This window comes from Perognathus longimembris, chromosome 1 (assembly GCF_023159225.1).
Source record: "Perognathus longimembris pacificus isolate PPM17 chromosome 1, ASM2315922v1, whole genome shotgun sequence".
In the NCBI taxonomy this organism is placed as follows: Eukaryota; Metazoa; Chordata; class Mammalia; order Rodentia; family Heteromyidae; genus Perognathus; species Perognathus longimembris.
Genome location: NC_063161.1, coordinates 39,362,514 through 39,383,263, shown reverse-complemented (window position 1 = coordinate 39,383,263; position 20,750 = coordinate 39,362,514). Strand labels below are relative to the sequence as shown.

At 32.8% G+C, this 20,750-nt stretch overlaps 1 protein-coding gene across 1 annotated transcript in view; it reads left to right on the top strand.

Annotated features, from left to right (window-relative positions):
• Msrb3 (methionine sulfoxide reductase B3) overlaps positions 1-20,750 on the top strand; it is a 116,405-nt gene that overhangs the window by 28,827 nt on the left and 66,828 nt on the right. Inside the window, exons 3-4 of the mRNA XM_048360229.1 lie at positions 15,960-16,068; positions 17,685-17,762. Of these exons, the coding sequence (XP_048216186.1) occupies positions 15,960-16,068; positions 17,685-17,762 (187 nt within the window). The remainder of the gene's footprint in view (positions 1-15,959; positions 16,069-17,684; positions 17,763-20,750) is intronic.

The window sequence follows — 20,750 nt, the reverse complement described above, 5'->3', positions numbered from 1 at the left end:
AATAGAATTTTAAGGCACTTAAACATATAGTATCTTCAATTTAATTATTTTTAATTTAATGAGAAACACAAATACACTTGGCACATATGAAATTACTATCTCAATCTGTTGTTTGGTATCTTTCTTTTTCTTTCTTCATTCTGCTAATCCAACATCCAGGTCCTATAAGTATACCACACCATTTATTTTATTTTTCCTGTCCAGTACTGATGAAGCCCAGAGAAACTCTTTATCTTTTTTACCTAGAGCTCATAGACCCATCTTAATCTGACTGATGAGTTGGTTAGAATAGTATTCCTTAACCATTTCAGTACTACTTATTTTGCAAAGTCTTAGGAAAGTCAGTATCTAGAGTTTTCATATTTTATAATTTGAACATAAGCAAAAACTTTTATCATTTATTTCTCTAACAAGATTTTATTCTTTTTAAATTAAATTTTATTGACAAGGTGATGTACAGAGGGGGTACAGTTACATAATAAGGTAGTGAGTACATTTCTTGTCGTATTTGTTACACCCTCCCTCATTTTTCTTTCCCTTCCCTAGTTCAGATAAGCATATATACAATATCCAATGTACCAAAATCATATACAGTGACCACAGGGGGTATGCCAAAGGAAATTAACATAGTACATTAAACATAACAACAACAATAAAATATTTTACTCTTAGACATACAGAAATTTTGAAGAAATTGTAAATAACAATGAAACAAGCCATTTAACCATTTCAAATAAAATTGAAAGGACAACTCCAGTCCTTATTATTTTGTGCAGGTAAAGAGAAAAGAGGCCAAAATTGGAGATGTGAGAAACTAAGGTGAAAGTTTGAAGTCTTGCTTTAATTTGCCATTTTCCAGTCGAAAGTCATTACAACAAAAATGTCTAGGGGCTGGGAATATGACCTAGTGGCAAGAGTGCTTGCCCCGTATATACATGAAGCCCTAGGTTCGATTCCTCAGCACCACATATACAGAAAACAACCAAAAGTGGCGCTGTGGCTCAAGTGGCAGAGTGCTAGCCTTGAGCAAAAAGAAGCCAGGGACAGTGCTCAGGCCCTGAGTTCATAGCCCAGGACTGGCAAAAAAAAAAAAAAAAAAAAAAAAAAAAAAAGTCTAAATGAAGAAGATTTCTGTTTCCTCCTCAGTACTCTATTAGTTTTGAGTATTCAATATGAACTAATTCCAGAACTAAAAACAATAATTGCAACAAGCTCTTTACAAAGCTGATTATAACTGAGTTGACCTGCATAAAGGCCATATCCCAAGAGAGTGATCTATAAGTTTTCAGCTTGCATCCCTTATTTCTTATGTTTAAATAAAACATAATTTTAATTTAAAGCTTATTAAATACATCTGAGTTATGGTTCTCTCATGTTTGTCATTAAAGGTAATTTTTCTTTCTCAGAATTTCTTCTTAATTTCCTATAACTGTTTCTCTTAACTATTAAAAAGCCCTGGAATAGAAGCCAGAAAACTCTTACCGTAGCTCTGTCATTAACTTGTGTGACCTTGAACAAATGAGCAGACCTCTTCAGATCTTGGTCTCTTAATCTTTAAAATGAAGAAATAAAAGTAGATAATTTATTCAGTTCTGAAATTCATGAGTTTTTAAAAATTAATGACTACTTGACATTTAACATTAGGTTAATTAAATCTTAAAACTTAAGTTCCAGTTAATGCTGCAGACTTACAGAAAAGTCTGCAAAGTTGTGATGGGAGGATAGAGATGTTTCCTATTGGAGCATTAGAATTCCTGGCCACTAAATCAGGACTAAAACATTATCTAAGAGATTAGAAAGCACATTCCCCGCCCCCCCAGTTTTAATGCAGAAAAAATTAAGTATAATTGTAGCTCAGACTAGATATCATGGTATTTTTCAGCCAAGTAAGGTTGTTTGTCTAAATAGTCCTAATTATAGTGATAAATTGCACTTTTCTAAAATGCCAGGTGTATAATATATGGTTGTGACTTACTTAACTTTAGGGGCAATCTTAACAGTCTCCATGTATTGGTGAGAAACATAACTCTGAGGTGGTTTATAAAAGTATTTAGATCATAATGTTCTAATGGATGAAGTAGGAGTCTTAAGGAGATAATCTGCACATGGTATTTGAAAGTCATAGAGTTATCATCTGTGTAAGTAGAGCTATGAACTAGGGGCTTATGGTTCCAGAGCTTAGCACAGTGCCTGGCACTTAATAAATATTTGCAAAATGAGTAAACATTTGGGAAGTTTATGTGTAGGTGAAGTTGTAACTATAACAAAGAGTGCAACTTTATTTGAGGCTCCTATATATGGTAAAATTAAAAGTAAATGTCATAGTTTAGCTGGCTTTTGAATTTATTATAAATTTTCTCACTTGATTGCATTAATATAATGCAGTGGATGTCTTAGGTAGGCTTTAAATTATAGTTAACAGAAAATGATAATAGGTAAAGTGCATATTCTCTAGAATTGCTTTTACTTTTTTTCAGGCAATTTGAATTTGGTGATATATTAACTACTTAAGTAGAGGCATATTATACTTACCATAAAAATTAAAAACTGGCTCATTTAATTACATTTTTTGGAAGGAAATGAATATTTTTGTGCTTTACAATTTCCATTTTTAAATAGAAAATACCACATATATTGCAGCAAAGGAACATCTACAAATAAAAAGGACTTAACTTTAAGCTGGCACTATTTCATTAATAGTAACTGGTGTCATATTTAGTTTTAAAAATAATTGAGATTGTTAGTGTGTCATTCACTTCCTGAATAGATCGATACATTAATTTTTAAAAATCCCCAAACTTTGGCTTATAAATGTATGGAACACCTCTATGGGACTCTGATAAAAGCTTTCCACTTTCCAGAAAAAAAATACACCTTAAGGCAGATTTTAAAATGATTTTAAGTTTTGTAGTTAGATCATCTGAGATTGTTCAGGGGTTACTACCTTTTGTTCTAACAGCTACAGAGGAAACCAGTATAAATCTCTGACTATAATACTGTATTTATGATTTCTGTATTGGTGTTACAATAGTACTCTCTCATATGGTTAATATTCTCATTTCTCCAATTTCACCATTCTTATGTGTTCCTTTAGCCAGCTTCTTTGATTTTAATATAAAGGCTTTGGGGAAGACTTTTTTTTTTGCGGGGGGTTCAGTTGTGAGGATTTTACTCTGAGCTTCATATATTATAGGTACACTCCTTCACTCCTTTCCTGAGAAAGGTTTTTGTTTTTTTGAAAGAGAAACAAATAGCTTAAAAACTGGGCATACAAATTTCCACTTATAATTCACAAATTAATTTACAAACTGATTGAATGGTATCCAGTTTGTCCAGTAGATGGCACTAGTTTTTCATCCTTGCATAGTGTGGACGCCTACGATCACCAAGCACATAGGTACATTGTGAAAACTTAAACATATAGAGAATATATACTTAAGAACATATGGATTTACAAACCATGGTTTTTCTGCTTATATTATGTTCAAACAATATTTGTAGAGTGAAAACCTTTTTCCATTTTCAGTAGGACTCCAACTCCCTTTGGTTGGACATTGCATCAAAATGGTCTTTTATGTGTAGACTTTCTATAAACTTAAAACAAGTTTTCATAAATTAACTTATCTTGTATCCAAATAGCTGATTTAACAGTAATTTATAGTTTTATATGCAGCTAAGTTTCCTTCAGCAGACCACCCAAGAATTAAAGAAAATTTTATATTTTGTTTTGCTGTGTTTCAAATTTTTATAGAATCTTGAAAATGTTATTAGTTAAACATGTTGATTGTTAAGAATGAATGTCATCTTTTTTTCATGAATGAAAATTCATTAGGAGAGTAAGAAAAATTGTATTTAAAATGTTGATGAGTCTTAAATTTTTGTGTGGACAATGCATATTAGTTGTGTCTAAATTGTTACAGAACACTCTATCTATATAATAAGGTGTTGGGCATATGGTTTATCAAATGTAGATTTACTTTTTTGTTAAATATCAATAAAATTTCATATTATTCATTAATAACTATAAAAATACACAGCAACATCTGGTAGCAACAGAGTTAAAATGAATATGAACAAAAATTTAAATCTTAGTTTTAAGAATTTCAACAGTTAACAGTGATTATAGAGAATGTAAAATATAGTACTACTTCTGAAAATAATAATTCTACAAGAGGAGAATATGGCCTTTGGGTGAATCACATAAATAATTAGATATTTTTCTATTAAACATGTCCACAGTGATGTTACCAAATGAATCATCGGGAAATTTATTAAAATGAGCTGCTGCTTGCTGTCAATACATACAAGTTTAATGAAGGAATATGTCATGAATGACAGTTCACAAAGTTCAAATGCTTACTAATATTCAACATAGATATTATATGAATTTTTGTTATGAGTCTTTTCAACTTTATAGCTTCAACTTAGACATTTTGTTTAGAGACAGACTTTCTCATGATTACTTTTACTAGATGCATGTTATTTTAAAATTATTTAAAATAGGTTTTATTGTGATATGGTAAAAAATTATGTTCAATTATTTTTTTGCCTTCGTATTTGAAATCAGCTACTAATTTTAAACCCTCGATTTTATTTATTTACATTCTCTTCTAATATTTAGTATATTTGTACTTGGGATAGTTATTTAAAAGTAAACATTGTAAGAATATGCTATGAAATAGTAAAAATTGGTTATTTGATTAATAAGGGTCATACATTTATATTTGCTCAATAACTTTTATATGTGTTCTCTTCAACACTTAGTATGTTTATTACATGCAGATACAAAATTGTCATGAAATATTAACTTAAAACATTATATTATTAGACGAGCTGGGAATGTGGCTTAGTGGTAGAGTAGGGTTTGATTCCTCAGCACCACAAACAGAAAAAGCCGGAAGTGGCACTGTGGCTCAAGTGGTAGACTGCTAGCCTTGAGCAAAAAGAAGCTAGGGACAGTGCTCAGGCCCTTACTTCAAGCCCCAGGACTGGCAACAAAACAAAACAAAACAAAAAACCCCAACAAAACATTATATTATTTGAATGTTAAGCAAGTAAACAAAATGTAGAGTTCTGTAATTTGTAATTTTTTAAGTTTTATTTTGTTGAAAAAAATGTGTGTTGACTCAGACCAATGCAACTGATATACTTGACTAATATCTTACCATTTCTCTATGATTTTAGGTAACATCACAGTCAGTTTTAGAGCCTGCACTATATAATTGGAACTGTGGAAGAAGCAGATTAGAAGTTTATTCCTTATACTTACAAGTTTGTTTCTATTACTAACTTGCTTTATAGCTCCAGGAATTTTTCTTTGGTATCTTTCATACTTTCTAATATAGTTTTATTATCTCAAGTACTTGTGCAAAGGTGTCTTTATTCAACAGAGCAGTTTATGAATACAGTCCATCATGATTTAAGTTTTATATTTTATTCTTATTCTTCATCTGTGAGCTGAGAATTATATAATATTCCTGCCAAGTCTTATATAATTAGAGGTGGTTCTTAGGTTTGATATTAGTGCACAATTCTTAAAAATTTGTCCTGTGGAACCCAAATTTCTGATTACAAGAGAGAAGAAATGGTGGGAAAAGGACATAAAATAAGGCTGGGAAAAGGTGATGGGTTGATCAGGCAAATATTTTTTTTCATTTCTTTAAAATCTATTTTTTAATAGAAAAATAATTGATTTGAAAAATAACATACAGGAAAGCAGAGATTTTTGTTGAACTCACTGTTCGATCTCAGCAACTTGAATTATGTCTGTCGCATAATAGGTTTTTAATAAATATGAGTGAATAAATGGTTGAATGAATAAATATAAATCAATAAATGATTTGAGTGATATCTATCAGCATAATGCTGCATTGTAAGTAATGTGATATTTGTTCTTAAGGAATGTACATTCTAGTGGGAAAGACAGCCACTTTGGGTTTGCAATTTATTATCTATACAATGAAAGGAATTATATTCTTGAGGGCTTTATGAGTCTATATAAACTCTTCTTTAATAGAAGTAAGAAGCATTGTGCTTCTCTGTTTCAAATGGCTTACTAGCTTCTTGGAATAGGATTTCATACAATGACAGTTTTTTTTTTTCTGAAGTATATTGAAGGAATGTGGGAGATGTAGGGTAGGGATGAGAATGGGCTATGGACTCATGGGTTAGTAATAGATGGCATCTTGAAGTACTGTAGATCATGGGATCCAGCATTAGCTGGGTGCATGACCACTTCAGGTAATTTTCTTTGGACCTTAATTTCTTTTTGAGAATTTTAGAAAAAAATTTTTTTTCCCAAATGATAATATGAGGAATACTAGTTCTATTACTTTTCCTATAAAACAGATCACCAATTTGAGAAAGTTCATTCTTTCCTATAAATACACCTTTTCCCATGTTAATGGGCAACTTGTTTTCTTCTCCAGTAACATAATTGTGTATACAAATACCAGGTACTTAAACACATATACATGTGTATATATATGCATATATGTATATATCTGAGCCTAAGAAAGGATCTGAGAAGATCTACACCAAACACATGTAAGCTAGATTTTTCTAGTCTGATTTCACCATGGGAACTTCTCACTCTGCAGGAGGAAGGACCTGTTCATATTTTTTGCAGTTACTCTTACAAATTTCTTTTCTATGGAATGTGTACCAGGTAATCTCATAGTATAAAATCCAGAGAATTGATGGAGTATTAGTCAGAAGAAAAAGATAGAGAGATAATAAGAGATTGAGTAATTTTAACAGAAAAAAGTTATCATTTTCACTCATTTAAAAATTACTGATTTATTCAGCAAATGTTATGCTTGCCATTTAAAAACAAGTTCTAAGAAACAGAACTAGAGGCAGTTAGAAAACATCTAGGAATATTTTAGTATTAATAATTATAATGGGGAGTTGAATAGTAAGTTTGTAGTCTTTTATCCAGGCACATTGCTGGGCATGCAGAGATGCAGAGATCAATATATACATGTGACAATTGTCCTGTAGGAGATACTGCATAATTCAAGGGAAGTTTTGTTTTAATTTCCTGGGTGAAAAAGAAAAATGTAAATTTTTACTTTTCTTCTAGAATCTCTCATATTTTTCTGGAATCAGAGTTGGCTGTTCACTGAGTGGCAATTGCAAACTTATTTTTTTGTCCGTTGTGTTTAATTTAGATTCACAGCTGGTATGGGGCATAATGTATTTGGGAAATTTGCAAACTTGAGTTTTTTAGACAATATCAATTTTATTTTCTTGCTAATAAAATATATGCAATGTTAAACAAGAAACAAAACAAAACAAAACAAAAACCCTCAGCATGGGTAATCTAAAGGAGCGCTTCCTTTCTTCTTGTTCTTTTTTTTTTTGTGGGAGATTACTTCTCATCTACCCACCAGTCCATGCTTCCCAAGGGAGAGAGGGAGAGATTTTTTTTTTTTTGCAAATCTTTTTGATTGCATGTGAAAAGTAGAATGGAAATGAGCCTGTCTGTTTTTAATTTTTTTTTCTGTATAGGCTATGATGTTCTAGTGAAGACCCATTCTAAAAAAAAAAAAAAAAGAAATTAAAAACAGGGAACTTCAACTTGGTTAGACATTTCACAAGCAATCAGATAGAATTGAAGTTAAGTGACTTTCCCTTCTACTGTTGTCACTTGATGATGGCAGCGCTTAAAAAAAAAATAAGGTTTCCTTTTACTCATATTCTTTGCAAGAAAGGAAAACTGTGTTTTGGATCAAGACATGTTTTAAATATTTTTGTAAATGCTTAGCTTTGTGGTCCACATTTTAGTTAAAAAATGATTGTATTAAATTTTGAAGAATTGATAAACTACTTTTGGGTACTCAATGCTGATGAAATGAATACTTACACATGAATTAAGTAATAGGATATTTGTAATGTGCAGGTAGAATACAGAGATGTAAAATATGGCCTCTCTGTTATGGATATTAAAGTGAACCAATCAATGTTTCATCAGGATGAGTGTAGTGATGGACCTCTCCATTGTCTTCTCTCAAGAAAATCATACAGCATCTCCAATCAGATTTCACTACATTGAGGTTAATTTAAGTTATATTAATAAGCTGTAGATATTATGTGGAACACATTTCCTCTTATTAGATTATAGTAACAAACAAAATCGTTTTAAAACTTATTTTTCAGATCTGCATTTTTTCCTCTTCCAAATCAGAGTCTATAGTTTGTCCCAGTTCTTGCCTTTGTAAAATTAACTTGTATAGCTTTATGTATCTCTCAACAGGATAGGAGACTTTCACCATCTTGACTTGTATACAGTTAATATACACTATGCCTGTCTTAATACCTAGGTAGAGTTCTTTTCCTTTCTTGGATCTTCTCTGGAATTCTGACCTAGTAGATACTGTTTCTATGAATATTTGAGTTTTTTATATTACGATTGTAACTCAGCATAGTCAATCTAGGTGTCCTCTTTCCTAACTCTTTACACAAAACTGTGCTCTCCTCAGTCAGAAAATTGAATTTATGGACTGGGGATATGGCCTAGTGGCAAGAAAGCTTGCCTCGTATACATGAGGCCCTGGGTTCGATTCCCCAGCACCACATATACAGAAAACGGCCAGAAGTGGCGCTGTGGCTCAAGTGGCAGAGTGCTAGCCTTGAGCAAAAGGAAGCCAGGGACAGTGCTCAGGCCCTGAGTCCAAGGCCCAGGACTGGCCAAAAAAAAAAAAAAAAAAAAAAAATTGAATTTATTTGTTTGGAACTTTACCTTAGCATCACAATTCTTGATTCATTGTTTATAGTTAATATATAGCTTTGTAAAGTATGGTTCAATATTAGGATCCACAGTTAATATCTTCAAAGAATATACAGTGTGCCTGGATAAACAAAGTAGAACCAACTCAAGATGTTTGAGGATAGTTGCATCTTATTGTGTTTGTCCATGTAACTATTACCTTGCGATTGAACTATACTAGTAATAAGGGAGATGGAAAGGGGTAATGTTAACAAGGTAATATAATTGGAAGAAAAATTTGCTTGAAATTTTTTCTGGATTTAACTTTTTTATACTGCCATTAGGGAAACCAGAGGACTAATCTTATCACTAACCATTAGGACATAGTATTGTTTAATTTCAGAAGTTTGAAATGGAATGTTGTCTTGGAATTGCTTATAATGTCCAGTGAGATTAATTAGTACTCTCTGCATGCATCATTACAACTAAAGCTAATTATAAAATTATTTCATGTGAAGTAACAGAAAAACCAGAAATCATGAAATATGATTAGATGTATAAAGATATAATTCTAAGTCACATATGGAAAAGAAAATCTTTTCTTTAAAAAGAAGTAATTGCTTGCCTTGTAATTCCTAAGAAGTATAGTTTTATATACATCATTGCTAGGGCTTGCAATTCAGATGAAATTAAAATGAAGCTAAATGTAAAATTGAAGATTTTTTAAAAATAGAAACTCAAGGCCCTCATTTGATCATTTCTTTTTTCATGGATGTCCATGTGATTACTCTGAAGAATACATCTATTTAACTGTTTCAGAAGGAAATAGCATTTAAGGACAATTTTTTTCCCTATGCTCATCCAAAACAAATAATCAAAAACATCTATTGGGCATCCTCTTGCACATGACTCCAGTTGAGAATGATGGTCTATAGTCCAAATGAGTTGATATATAGTAGAAAAGGTAAATTAGCATAGCTTTCATGGTGATTGTATAACCAAAGTTCGGCCAGACAATACTTTCTGAGAACTGTTTTGAGTATAGCACTGGGCTAGAGGGACATCCACTTAAGATTTCCCTTGTAAGTAAAAACGGGTAATGCTAAGCAATGTTTGTATTATGATATATAGTAGTAAATTTCCTGTAAGATATGTAGTAGTAAATTTCCTGGCTTAAAAGAACGTTCTTCACATGTCTGAATTGTTTACCCTATTCATATTCAGGTTTTTGCACTTACATCCATATTACTTGTTTCTCTCTGCCTGTGATGTGTGGACTTGTTGAAGTTTTCAACTTTTGCCTGGCACTCTTTACTCTGTGTTTGGAAAGTTCTTCCTTCAGACATCAGCACAGCAAGCTTCTTCTCTTCCTCCAGTGGTTTGAATAAAGACTGTCACCTTCTTACTAAGATCTTACCTTGACCACTCTAAGACTGCAGCCCTAATTCCTAGCACTCTTGATCTTCATTGCATGGCTCTAGGTTTGCTTTTTTTCCTATTGCATACTTGCCACCTTCTAAGAGATTTCATAATTTACCTGATAACTATCAGTATTTCCATCTGTTTTCCTATACCTCTCCTGTAGAAGAAGCTCCATGAAACTATGGTCTTTATTTTGTTCTCTGCCAAGTATTTAGAACAATGTCAGCACATAGTTGGTCCATGAATACTTATTGAATGAATATATTTTACTTAACATAGTACCCGGCGTTCTGTAAACACTCAATGCTTTTTTTAATTGTAAAAAGAGGGCTCATGGTATTTCTATAATGCATATACTGTGCTTGGAGAAATTTATTTTCTATATTACTCCTCCCCCCCCCTTTTTTTTAACTTGTATCAGGGGCTTGAACTCAGGGGCTCATATTTACTCTGTTGATAAAGGCTGGTGCTCTTCTGCTTGAGCCATACCTCTAGTTGAAGCATTTTGCTGGTATTTAGTGGTAGAGTCTTGCAGACTTTTCTGCCCAGGGTGGCTTTGAACCCTGATCCTCCAGGATAGACCTCCAGTTATCAGCCTCCTGAATAGCTAGTATTCAGCTTTTAAAATAAGTTTTGACAGGTTTTATTATTCTATTTTCATACATATATGTGAAGTACTTTGAACATATTTACCTACTCAATATTTTTGATTATTTCTCTTTTTAAAGAAAAGGTCTTGGATCAGTGGTCCTCAAAGTATCTTAAATTGTTTGTAATAGTTTTTTAAGCTGAAATTCATTGCATAACTTGAGAAGAAAGTTGTAGTATAGTTTTTTCTGACAGAAATATGAAAGGAGTTTCAGTCAAACAAAATCTTGTGGAAACCAGAGGCCTGAAGCAAAGTGTCCTGACAGTTTAAATTCTATGCTAATTTCAAGAGTGTTTTTCCTGCATGTAAGAAAAAATTAGAAGAATTAGAGATGTTTCTGCAAGTAGAGAATGTTTCTTCCCCCTAACTTTTGCATTTTTTTCTCTTAAACTTTTTATTAAATTGCTAGAATGCAAGCAAATACAAAATAATTATTCATGACACATATTTTATATTTCATCCTAAAAGTGGATTGATTTTAAATTTTATAAATTTTTACACATTCTAACACTGATAAGCCTGGGATAAATAATTGTTTATGTTTCCAATATGACAGACGAATAACTAATAGAAATTAATTAAATTTTATGGTTAAAGAAATTGAAGTATTCTTTAAATTTTTACCACCTTTAAATGTAGCTTGTAAGAGGTCTAAACATGAACTTTTACTGTTTTAACTTTAAAAAAACAAAACAAGATATTCCTATGCTTTATTTATCATCATGAGAAAGTGTATAATAGATTCTTTTTTTCTCCTGACAACCCCAAAATCTTTGTAGAACCAAAATTAAAATTCTGGGATCTTTAGGTTTAGTTTATTTTAGTTTTTTTTTCTACATTGGAATATAAAATTTATGACTTAAAAGTGCTTTAAACATTTAGGTAACAGATCTGATTTACTTCTTAACAGAAAGTTAAAAGGCCTTTCAACATTTTATAGATATGGTGAGACTCCTGTATGAACCTAGTCACTGACCCTGTGTTTAAGGAATGAATTTAGGGAAAACAAACATTGACTAATGGACAAATGTATTTACTTTTCTGTATATACTGCAGTGATTGTAGTTCTTAAAAGGATAGGTTTTTTAAGATGAAATTTATTGCATAATTTGAGGAGAAAGATGTAGCATTTCTTTTCCTAGACAGAAATATGTGTGGGATTGCAACCAGACAATCTGGGTTTGAGTTGCTATGTCTACTTTTTAAGTTATAACTTCTGTGAGTCTCAGTTTCTATATCTGTAAAATGGTTCCTTCTAGGGTTATGTTCCTAGAAATGTGCAAAGGGCATATAGTAGGATACAAGGTTTGATTTTACTTTCTTCCTTTACTTTCCAGTTTTGCCAATTTATTAAAGATAAATTAGGAAAATACTGGTGTGAGGGAATTATTATAGAAAAAAATTTCCAATAAGATACTGATGTGCTTGGAAATATCTAGTGACTGCCTTTTAAAATTTGATTCCAGTTTTAGAATTCACTGATATTGGAATGATAAGGGGATATTGCATTTATTCAGACAGAGTTTTAGGTAAGTGATAAATGCTTCCAACCTTAAAGCAGCAAATCTGTGAAGGTTGGCAGTACATTGTCGGAGCAGTGATTTAAGGTCACATGATCAGGAAGCTGGAGAACCTGAAAGCAAACTCTTTCTGTAATTTTACTTCTCCTTAAAACAAGAGTGACCAGTTTCCAGACAATCAGCCTTGAGGCCACACATGGAATAGCCTCAATCTAAAAAGATATGTTAGTTACTAATATGCTCGGATTGGGGTTGAGATAGATCTGATCTATACGTTACACTGTAAAGGAGTGGATTATGATTAGATACCAAAGGGGTTATATTACTCCTTCATATTTGTGTTGTACTTGTAGACACACACACTCACTTGTGCCTTCACAGTACAATATTAAAACATTTAAATAAAGGGAAACGTTTTTTCCTCAACATACTTCTAAGCCAATTTAGAGGTCATTCAACAGATGTCACGTATTACTAATGTTAAATTACCTTGTGTAATGAGAAAATTACAGTATCTAAGTGAAGATGGTAAAGGGAAACCATCCAATGAATTACTCTAGAATTTCAAAATCAAATGATACCTTCAAATTAATAGTGGCCACCATATGACTTTAGAAAAGTGAGTCTGATAGGGAACAAGGAAATCAAGAGACAAAAGTGAAGCTTTTTCTTATTTCTATATGTCAATTTGAAGTTAAGCTAGAAAAGCTAATGTAATAGTATAGCTTTCAGTTATCCAAGAAGTACATTATTATTTCACTATTTTGCAAGATATTTACTAAAATATGATTAAATTTTCATTGAGTTATTTAGTGTAAAATTACAATAATTGTTTTTGATAGATAGATAGGTAGAGGAATCATTTTGCTATTAGGTTTACTTTAAAAAGCTTCACTGTTTGAGAATATGACAAAGAATAAAAATGTATAAAATTTGACAGCTTTAAATAATCACTAGCATTTCTTAGGGAACAAACCTCACTTACAGTTAGGAAACAATATTTATATTTAAGGTTGAGAAGCCAGGATGTAGGAAAATTTTGCTAATTTGGAAGATGACCTTTAAGTGCACCAAAACCAAATAATTTGTAGGCTATGACATAGGGCACATTCCTACAAAATTTGTGTGAATACTGCTTTTAGTGGTTCTTGAAAGACAAACAAAGCTGGAATGAAATCTTTATTCCCTTCACAAATAAGATGGAGACTAACAAAGGAATACAGCAGCACTCTTTCAAAGCTCGCCATTAAAACGAGGTCTCTGTAGCACAGTTAATGAGATGGCTCATAGTAGAAAACAATCTGTTTTTAAGAATGTTTAGATCAAAAGTAATTTCTAATCTATGAAATAAAGTCTCTTCAGTACCCTTCATTCACCAGTAAAGCTTTTATGTTTGTATTATTTACTTCAATCAGATGTTTTCAATTTTACCTTTTTTCCCCTGTACAAATAGTTGACATGGTTCATCAATACTGACCAACAGTTTTATTCTTTTACTTCAGAAAAGAGATTTTTGAGAGCGAGAATGAAAAAGAGAGAAACATCTTTGCCTAAACCATTTGCAAGCATCTGTGCTTTAAGCTACTTTTTATGAACACTCCTTAGTAAATGACTCAAGGTAAAAAAGCAGAAAAGCATCCAATGTTAGGAAATTGCAATCCAATACCATGTAATTTAAACCTGCAGTTGCTTCTCTTGTACTAAATGACATACAGATGGGTAGCTTAGTTCTCTCAACTTTGGGAACACAATTGGTCTTTTTGTATGAATGAACATACACTAACAAAAACATTTTAGCAAAAATTGTTCAGTTGTAGTTGTACAGATTTTAATTACCATTTCCATTGGAAAGAAAAATTTTAAACACAATATTTTGCCATGTTAAGTTTTTATTTAGTGAATTTCTGACAAAATTAACAAAAATACAATGGTCCCAACAAAAACAAAACTAACTTTTAGGAAGTCTATAGTGAATTTAGCAGAAACTCACCTATCACAGTCAACTGTTTAAGAAAGAACTGTTCTTCATTCAGGGTATTGAGAAGCTTTCTCTGTAGAACAGACATTCCTCAGGGAAACATTTCTATTTGTTTCTTAGACAATATTTAAAATGTAATTAATAGGTGTCTGGATAAAGCTTGATATATCATGGGGTCTGGTGAGCTGAGCAGCCAACATATCACTTGTGCCAGCTGTTTCTGTGGTTCTTTGCAGGCAGGGAAAGGGTACTGTCCTTTGTTGAAGGTCTGCAGAAGCAGTGTAATTCTCTCAGACCTTGCCAAGGGTCTACCTTTTCTGTTTGCTCTTTTCCTGCCCCCATATTTTCTGATAGAGAATCGATGACTCTGTCTTGGTGGCCCTGATTCTGGAAGTTGATACCCTTCTTCAATCCCACAATCAGAGTAACTGGTTAGTTAATTTTTTCCGTGTTTAATTTCCCTGCTCTCACATTCTGTGATGTTAGATACCTTGAAAGTAAAAGTAGAAAGCATTTCCACTCCTAAATCATATTTCTTTGTATTTCAAAAGAAGTTGGATTTAATATTCAGGAAACTGAGCAGGCTTTCTTTAGAAATTTCAAAACATGGTAAGAAATCTTTACATTTAGGACCATCTGCAAGCTTCTTTTCCACTGTGATGGATGGCAAAGAAAAGCAATTTTACTGCAGAGAGGAATGACTGCCCTGTCCCAGAGTTATATATCTTTTCAATCATTTGTGCAGGTAAAATAAAATACTACATATAAACAGGTGTTGTTTGAACATTTTACTGCAGTCTGTACAGATTGAAATAAAAGCTGCCATTGTTATTAGAGTTGCAGTAAAATTAGTTCACCATTCAAATACACTTAATCAGTGAAGTCTTCCTATATGTACATTGCTAAAGGTCTTTAAATTAACTCCACTCACTTTTCTTCTTTGCTTTAACTTTTCTTGCTTCCTATTTCTTCTTTGTTTAGAACTTCTTGATCCTGTGTTAATAGAAATGCCTTCTCCTATTGAAAATTTTCTATTGAAATTGCTCCCCTTTTAACATGGTAACAACAATCTGTAGAGAAACTTTTATTTCTAAAGACTGTGTAGAACCTGGTGAAATTTCTGATAGGATCACAGAGAAGAGCAATGTCTAGTAGAAAAATATACCTCTAGAGTTTACGGAATAATAAAAATAAATAGGATGGCAGCTAAATCTTCTAGAATGGAAATTAAATGATGACTGTTTAAAGCTATTCAAGATGCAAAATTATTAAATGTAGAGTGATATTTGACTTAATATGCCCATAATCGTATATATAAAGTGTCAATACTTAAAAATAGACTTAAGCTTTGGAAATAATTTTTAATAGGATTTTCAGGGTATTGAGAAATATACAGGGTGCTACCACCATTTTGCGAATATTCAGTACGTTTTTAGTATCACATGCTAACACATTGTCACTTGTGGAATCCACTTGTGGAATCACTTGTATCTTAAGAAATATTGTTTTTAAACTTAGAAAAATAATCAGCTGCCATTCAGGTAAGATTTTCTGGTGCATAAGGGAGTGGTCTGGTCATTGACAAGTGACTGTAGAAGCTGTGCTGTGGCGGCCAGCCAAAGCAATTATTTAGTATTCAAGCTAAAAGGCCTCTTTCTCCCATATCCTCTCTCTTTCCAGGGTCATGTAGGGATAAAAAGAACTGTAAGGTGGTCTTTTCCCAGCAGGAACTGAGGAAGCGGCTTACTCCCCTACAGTACCATGTCACTCAGGAGAAAGGGACCGAAAGGTAAGGTGAGCTATAATGAAATGACATTAAGTAAGAGCTAGTTTTGTCATCCTCCTTTGAATCCTCTTTCTTGCCCATTAATTTAAAGGAGTCTGTGCTTACTTACTAGAGTCAACAAATTAGTATTTCCAAAATGTCTGAAAGTGCGATTGTTTAGGTTAGGACTAAGTTTTATTTGTCCTTTCCTCTGTTTAATGAACACCCTATCTTACGTAAAGTCACAGGGCTTTTGTTAGGGCCTGTTTTAGTTTACAACAAAATGTGTGGAAGTAATAGCGACTTAGGTACATTTTTTGGGAAGACATCACAGTAAGCAAAACCATGAGGGATGTGGAGCTATGCCAGGATGCTGAAATTTTGAAGGTGGCCATTGTAAGTATAGACGTTTTGGCTGCAAAAAGAAGGTAGCATAATTTAGTTCCTTTCTACCCCACTCCAATTTCTTTTTGAAGCACATGTGGAGAAAGTATTTATTGGCTCATTTGTGGTTGGAATGTCAAAAATTTTCAATAACTGCCCTCACATGGCTTTGGTCCTTGGAAGTTCGCCCTAGAGTCCTGAAAAAAAGAGTTTGTTCACTTCCAAGACTGGTTTTAGTGAATAAAGTCTCTCTCAGCTGATTCCAGCTCAAAAGTAACTTGCCAAGGTCCAGCGATTTTGTTGTCCAATTTATACCATGGGGCTTGGCACAAGGCTTTAAACTTACCTCTGATCCAAATTTATTAATGATGTAACTTTTCATTCATGAAAAGTTACTGAAAGAACTCTTTACCACACATGGATCCTTGTTAATAGGCAACACTCTCTTCCTGTCACAGTATCTACTGTTTACTGAACTTACTAAATGTTGGATCTCTGACAAAGTCCACCCTTACTGGACAGTGAGCCTAGTGGTGGCCTCAATCTCAGCTCGGGGGACTTCTACCCATCCTGTTGTGTACATGACTAGGAAAATGATTTAATGCACACAAACAACCAGAGATTAGGTCATTCTTAAAAATTCTGTTTATAAAAAAATTGGACCTCATAAAGCGGGTGAAAGGATAATAAAAACAAGCTGCGGAGCACATAGACTTTTTGTTGGACTAGCACAGCTGATTTGTATTAGCTCAATGACCTCCTAGCCTTTAAGATTGTTAACTTAGAAAAATATTCCCTTAAAGCTGCAATATTCCTTTTCAAACCAAAAAATAAAACTTCCACTCAAAGTCTTGGCTCCTTTCTCCATTTTCTGGTGCATTCTTAGACACTGTAGAATAGCAGAAATCTTTTGTTTTTTATATATATATATAATATATTTGTTTATATTTTTATATATGTATATATTTTTGTGTGAATCTAACTACAGACTTTTTTATACGAAAAAAAGTGTTACATATCTAGGTGTCTCAATTTAACTGAGCTAGTTTGAAGTAGCTATCTGCACATTTTATTATGTAGGTTTGAAATGTATTAGTATTATTAGATTTCCATATGTTTGGTCAATTCTTATTTTAGGACAAAAAGTGCTTGAAAAGATTTATTGTAGAACTGTATTTTAGGCTAATATGTTCTATCCTTGGAAGTAAGACTGGCTTTGCTTAATTTTTTTTGATGATCTGTTTATTGTTTATCAGTGCCTTTGAAGGAGAATACACACATCACAAAGATCCTGGAATATATAAATGTGTTGTTTGTGGAACTCCATTATTCAAGTAAGTATACTGAAAACTCATACATAGGTAAATATCACAAATGGAAACAAATTCATTATTGCTGTACACTTTAGAATCCTTACTTTTTCTGTTTCTACTTCCAAAACAAAAGTAATTTTTTACTTTAATGGTGAATTACTGTTATACACTGGTTGATTTTGCAGCCCTTAGAGCTTTTAAATGCCCAGAATTAACTTGTTTATTTCAGTAATTACTGTATTTGGTAGAGTTGCAGGATTTTGGTGAGCATAGAAGTATTTATGTATTTATTGATTTTTCTACTTTCAAGTGATGACACAAAATGTCTTTATTGGGCTTTGTGGAAGCTTCTTCATATATATTATTCAGATTTAATTATACTTAGCAAGTAGGCTATTCATAGTTCTCCAAGAAGGGAAAAATCTCTTTATTGAAAGTAATGTGAGAAGTCTAACAGATACTCAAAGATAGGTAACAATAGTAGATAATGTGAGGTTAACAGTTTTTACATTAATCTCACATCTCTAGTTTAAATATCTCAAGACTTTACCATAAAATAGGTAGCAAATAGACTTTTTGAACATAATAGTTAATTCAGACAGTGTATTCAGGAGAGCATAGATCGTATTTGGAAAGAACAATCTTTATATAAAAATATATTTATCTAGGTGGAAAAGATCCTAGAAATCCTATACTTCTCATTGGCTTGCCATATTGGAGGTATAAGAAGATAGAGGCCTTATTTGAGTGTAAATGTCATTTATTTAAAAACAAAACTATAGGCTTTCTTAAGGGAAAAATCAATTAATAAGAATATATATTTGCAGTTTGTAAAACTCTATATCTCTCCATAACTGTTTGTCTTTTAATATACTAGCAATTGTAGATTTTTCAAAAATAATGAGAAGTAGTTCCTTAAAAGTTTTGAGAGTTTCAGACTTTCCTTAAATTGTACAGACCTTATTGTACATTAATATTCGTTTGAGAATCTGCTCTAAATTCTTAGGTATTTATTGTTCATGCTAAAAAAGATCCCTCAAATCGTCACCCATTTCCTCTCAGAAAACACATGTCCTTTTATTTCAACACTTTTAGCTGGTGTTGTAATGCTTGATAGAACACTAAAGATAGTTGCTGGGCCATGTTAAATTTGTTAACATCCAAAATGGTAAAAATTGGTCACATCCCTTTGCTTTTTTTGTTTAAGATTCTCCATCTCTTTCCCTATCATGTGGTTCACTAAAGTACTGGATCTAAGGAAAACTTACTGTTTTAAATAAGAAACAGAGTCATTGTAAATGAAGGCTTTAACCCAATGAGATTTTGAATTACAAAGCCTAAAAAAAGGACAGATACGGGTGGTAATCAGGTTTCACATTTGATGTGACATTGCCTCTGTTTCTTTTAGCATTCTTGTAAAGAAAACTTTTTTTTCTAAAATTTTAAGAAATATGGTTTAATGTTCTTATCCTACCTTTTCTCTTTTTAACTGATTGCTTTTCTCTTCATGGTTTCTTATTTATTTTGGGGCGTGAGGTGGAAATCCTTACTTCTTTCCCTTCCTACTGTAGATGGGTTTGCTCATTCGATTGGTGCAGCCATCTCCCTCTAGAGGATGTGTCCCCTGAGTGATCACAATGACTTTCCAGGTACAACAGGGCATTGATAGTTTTTTATTTCTTTCAGTGCTAGGGATGGGACTGAGGACTAGAGTAACTTAGAGTACGGTAACACTGAAATAACACACCCCCCCCCCCAAGTTATACCATTTATTTGATCCTCAACTTTTTTTTTTTTTTTTTTTTTTGCCAGTCCTGGGGCTTGGACTCAGGGCCTGAGCACTATCCTTGGCTTCTTTTTGCTCGAGAACAGCACTCTACCACTTGAACCACAGTGCCACTTCCGGCTTTTTCTATATATGTGGTACTGAGGAATCGAACCTAGGGCTTCATGTATAGGAGGCAAGAACTCTACCACTAGGCCATATTCCCAACCCCCTCAACTTCTTTATATACACATAAATAAATGACGTATCCGAGGGAGTCTGTCATTTCTTCCGTTCCATCTCTATTAGGATTACTACTTCATGAAAGGTGTCACATTTCCCCCCATCCCAAATATTGATTTATTTTCCATGGGTACCATTTCCAGCCCATCAGAGTGATTGTGTAGGAGTACATTACTTCAGAAGAAGAGACCAGTGAAAGCACAGCAAACAGTGTTGGCAAAACTATTAAAGTAGTATTCTGTTTTGCAATGTTCCTGGCACAGCTTAGTCTACCCCTTTGTCTATTGATTTGTCTGTTTCTCTATCTGTTGTTTTCCCATCTTCTCACTGCCTACTTGAGTGGGCTGCCATAAGAACATGTATTAATATGCTTCTTCAAATAGAAGAAAAATGACAGAGATGAAAAAATTAAGAGAATTCTAACTTGATTGATTTATCAGTGAAGATTGGATTTACAAATTACTTCATAAGGGTATATTTCTTCACTTATTAATGACTTAAATATGTAGCTCTAAGGCTTTGATTATATATATATATGTTAGTATGTATGTGGAATATATAAAACTAGAGAAACTTTTATCTTTTGTGGTTTTTTAAATGCCTGATGTGATGTTTTAGTTGTTGATTTAAAATATGCAAGGAAGAATATGTCAGTCTGTACCCAATCAGAATATAAAGCCTACATAGTTACTCATATAGGAAAGTTTAATATCAAGAATTATGAAGAGTAGCAGAAGACTTTAGTGGTGAGGAGTTGGCTAATAAGAAGTAAAGAGCAATTCTAAAGAATACAGGGATAGCAAGCATGACCATTAGGGCTGAGACAGTCCAAGGGAGTGCTTCCTCCCTTTCCTTTCTCTGAGATGGCATGGTCATAGTTACTAGAGGGTGGAGGACTCAAAACAATGATGATATGGCGGCTTGCTGGAAATCTACCTTTTGAAATGTGCCTGAAATCTGCTCTATAGGGTGGTAGGGAAAACCTAGGGCAGGAATTGTCT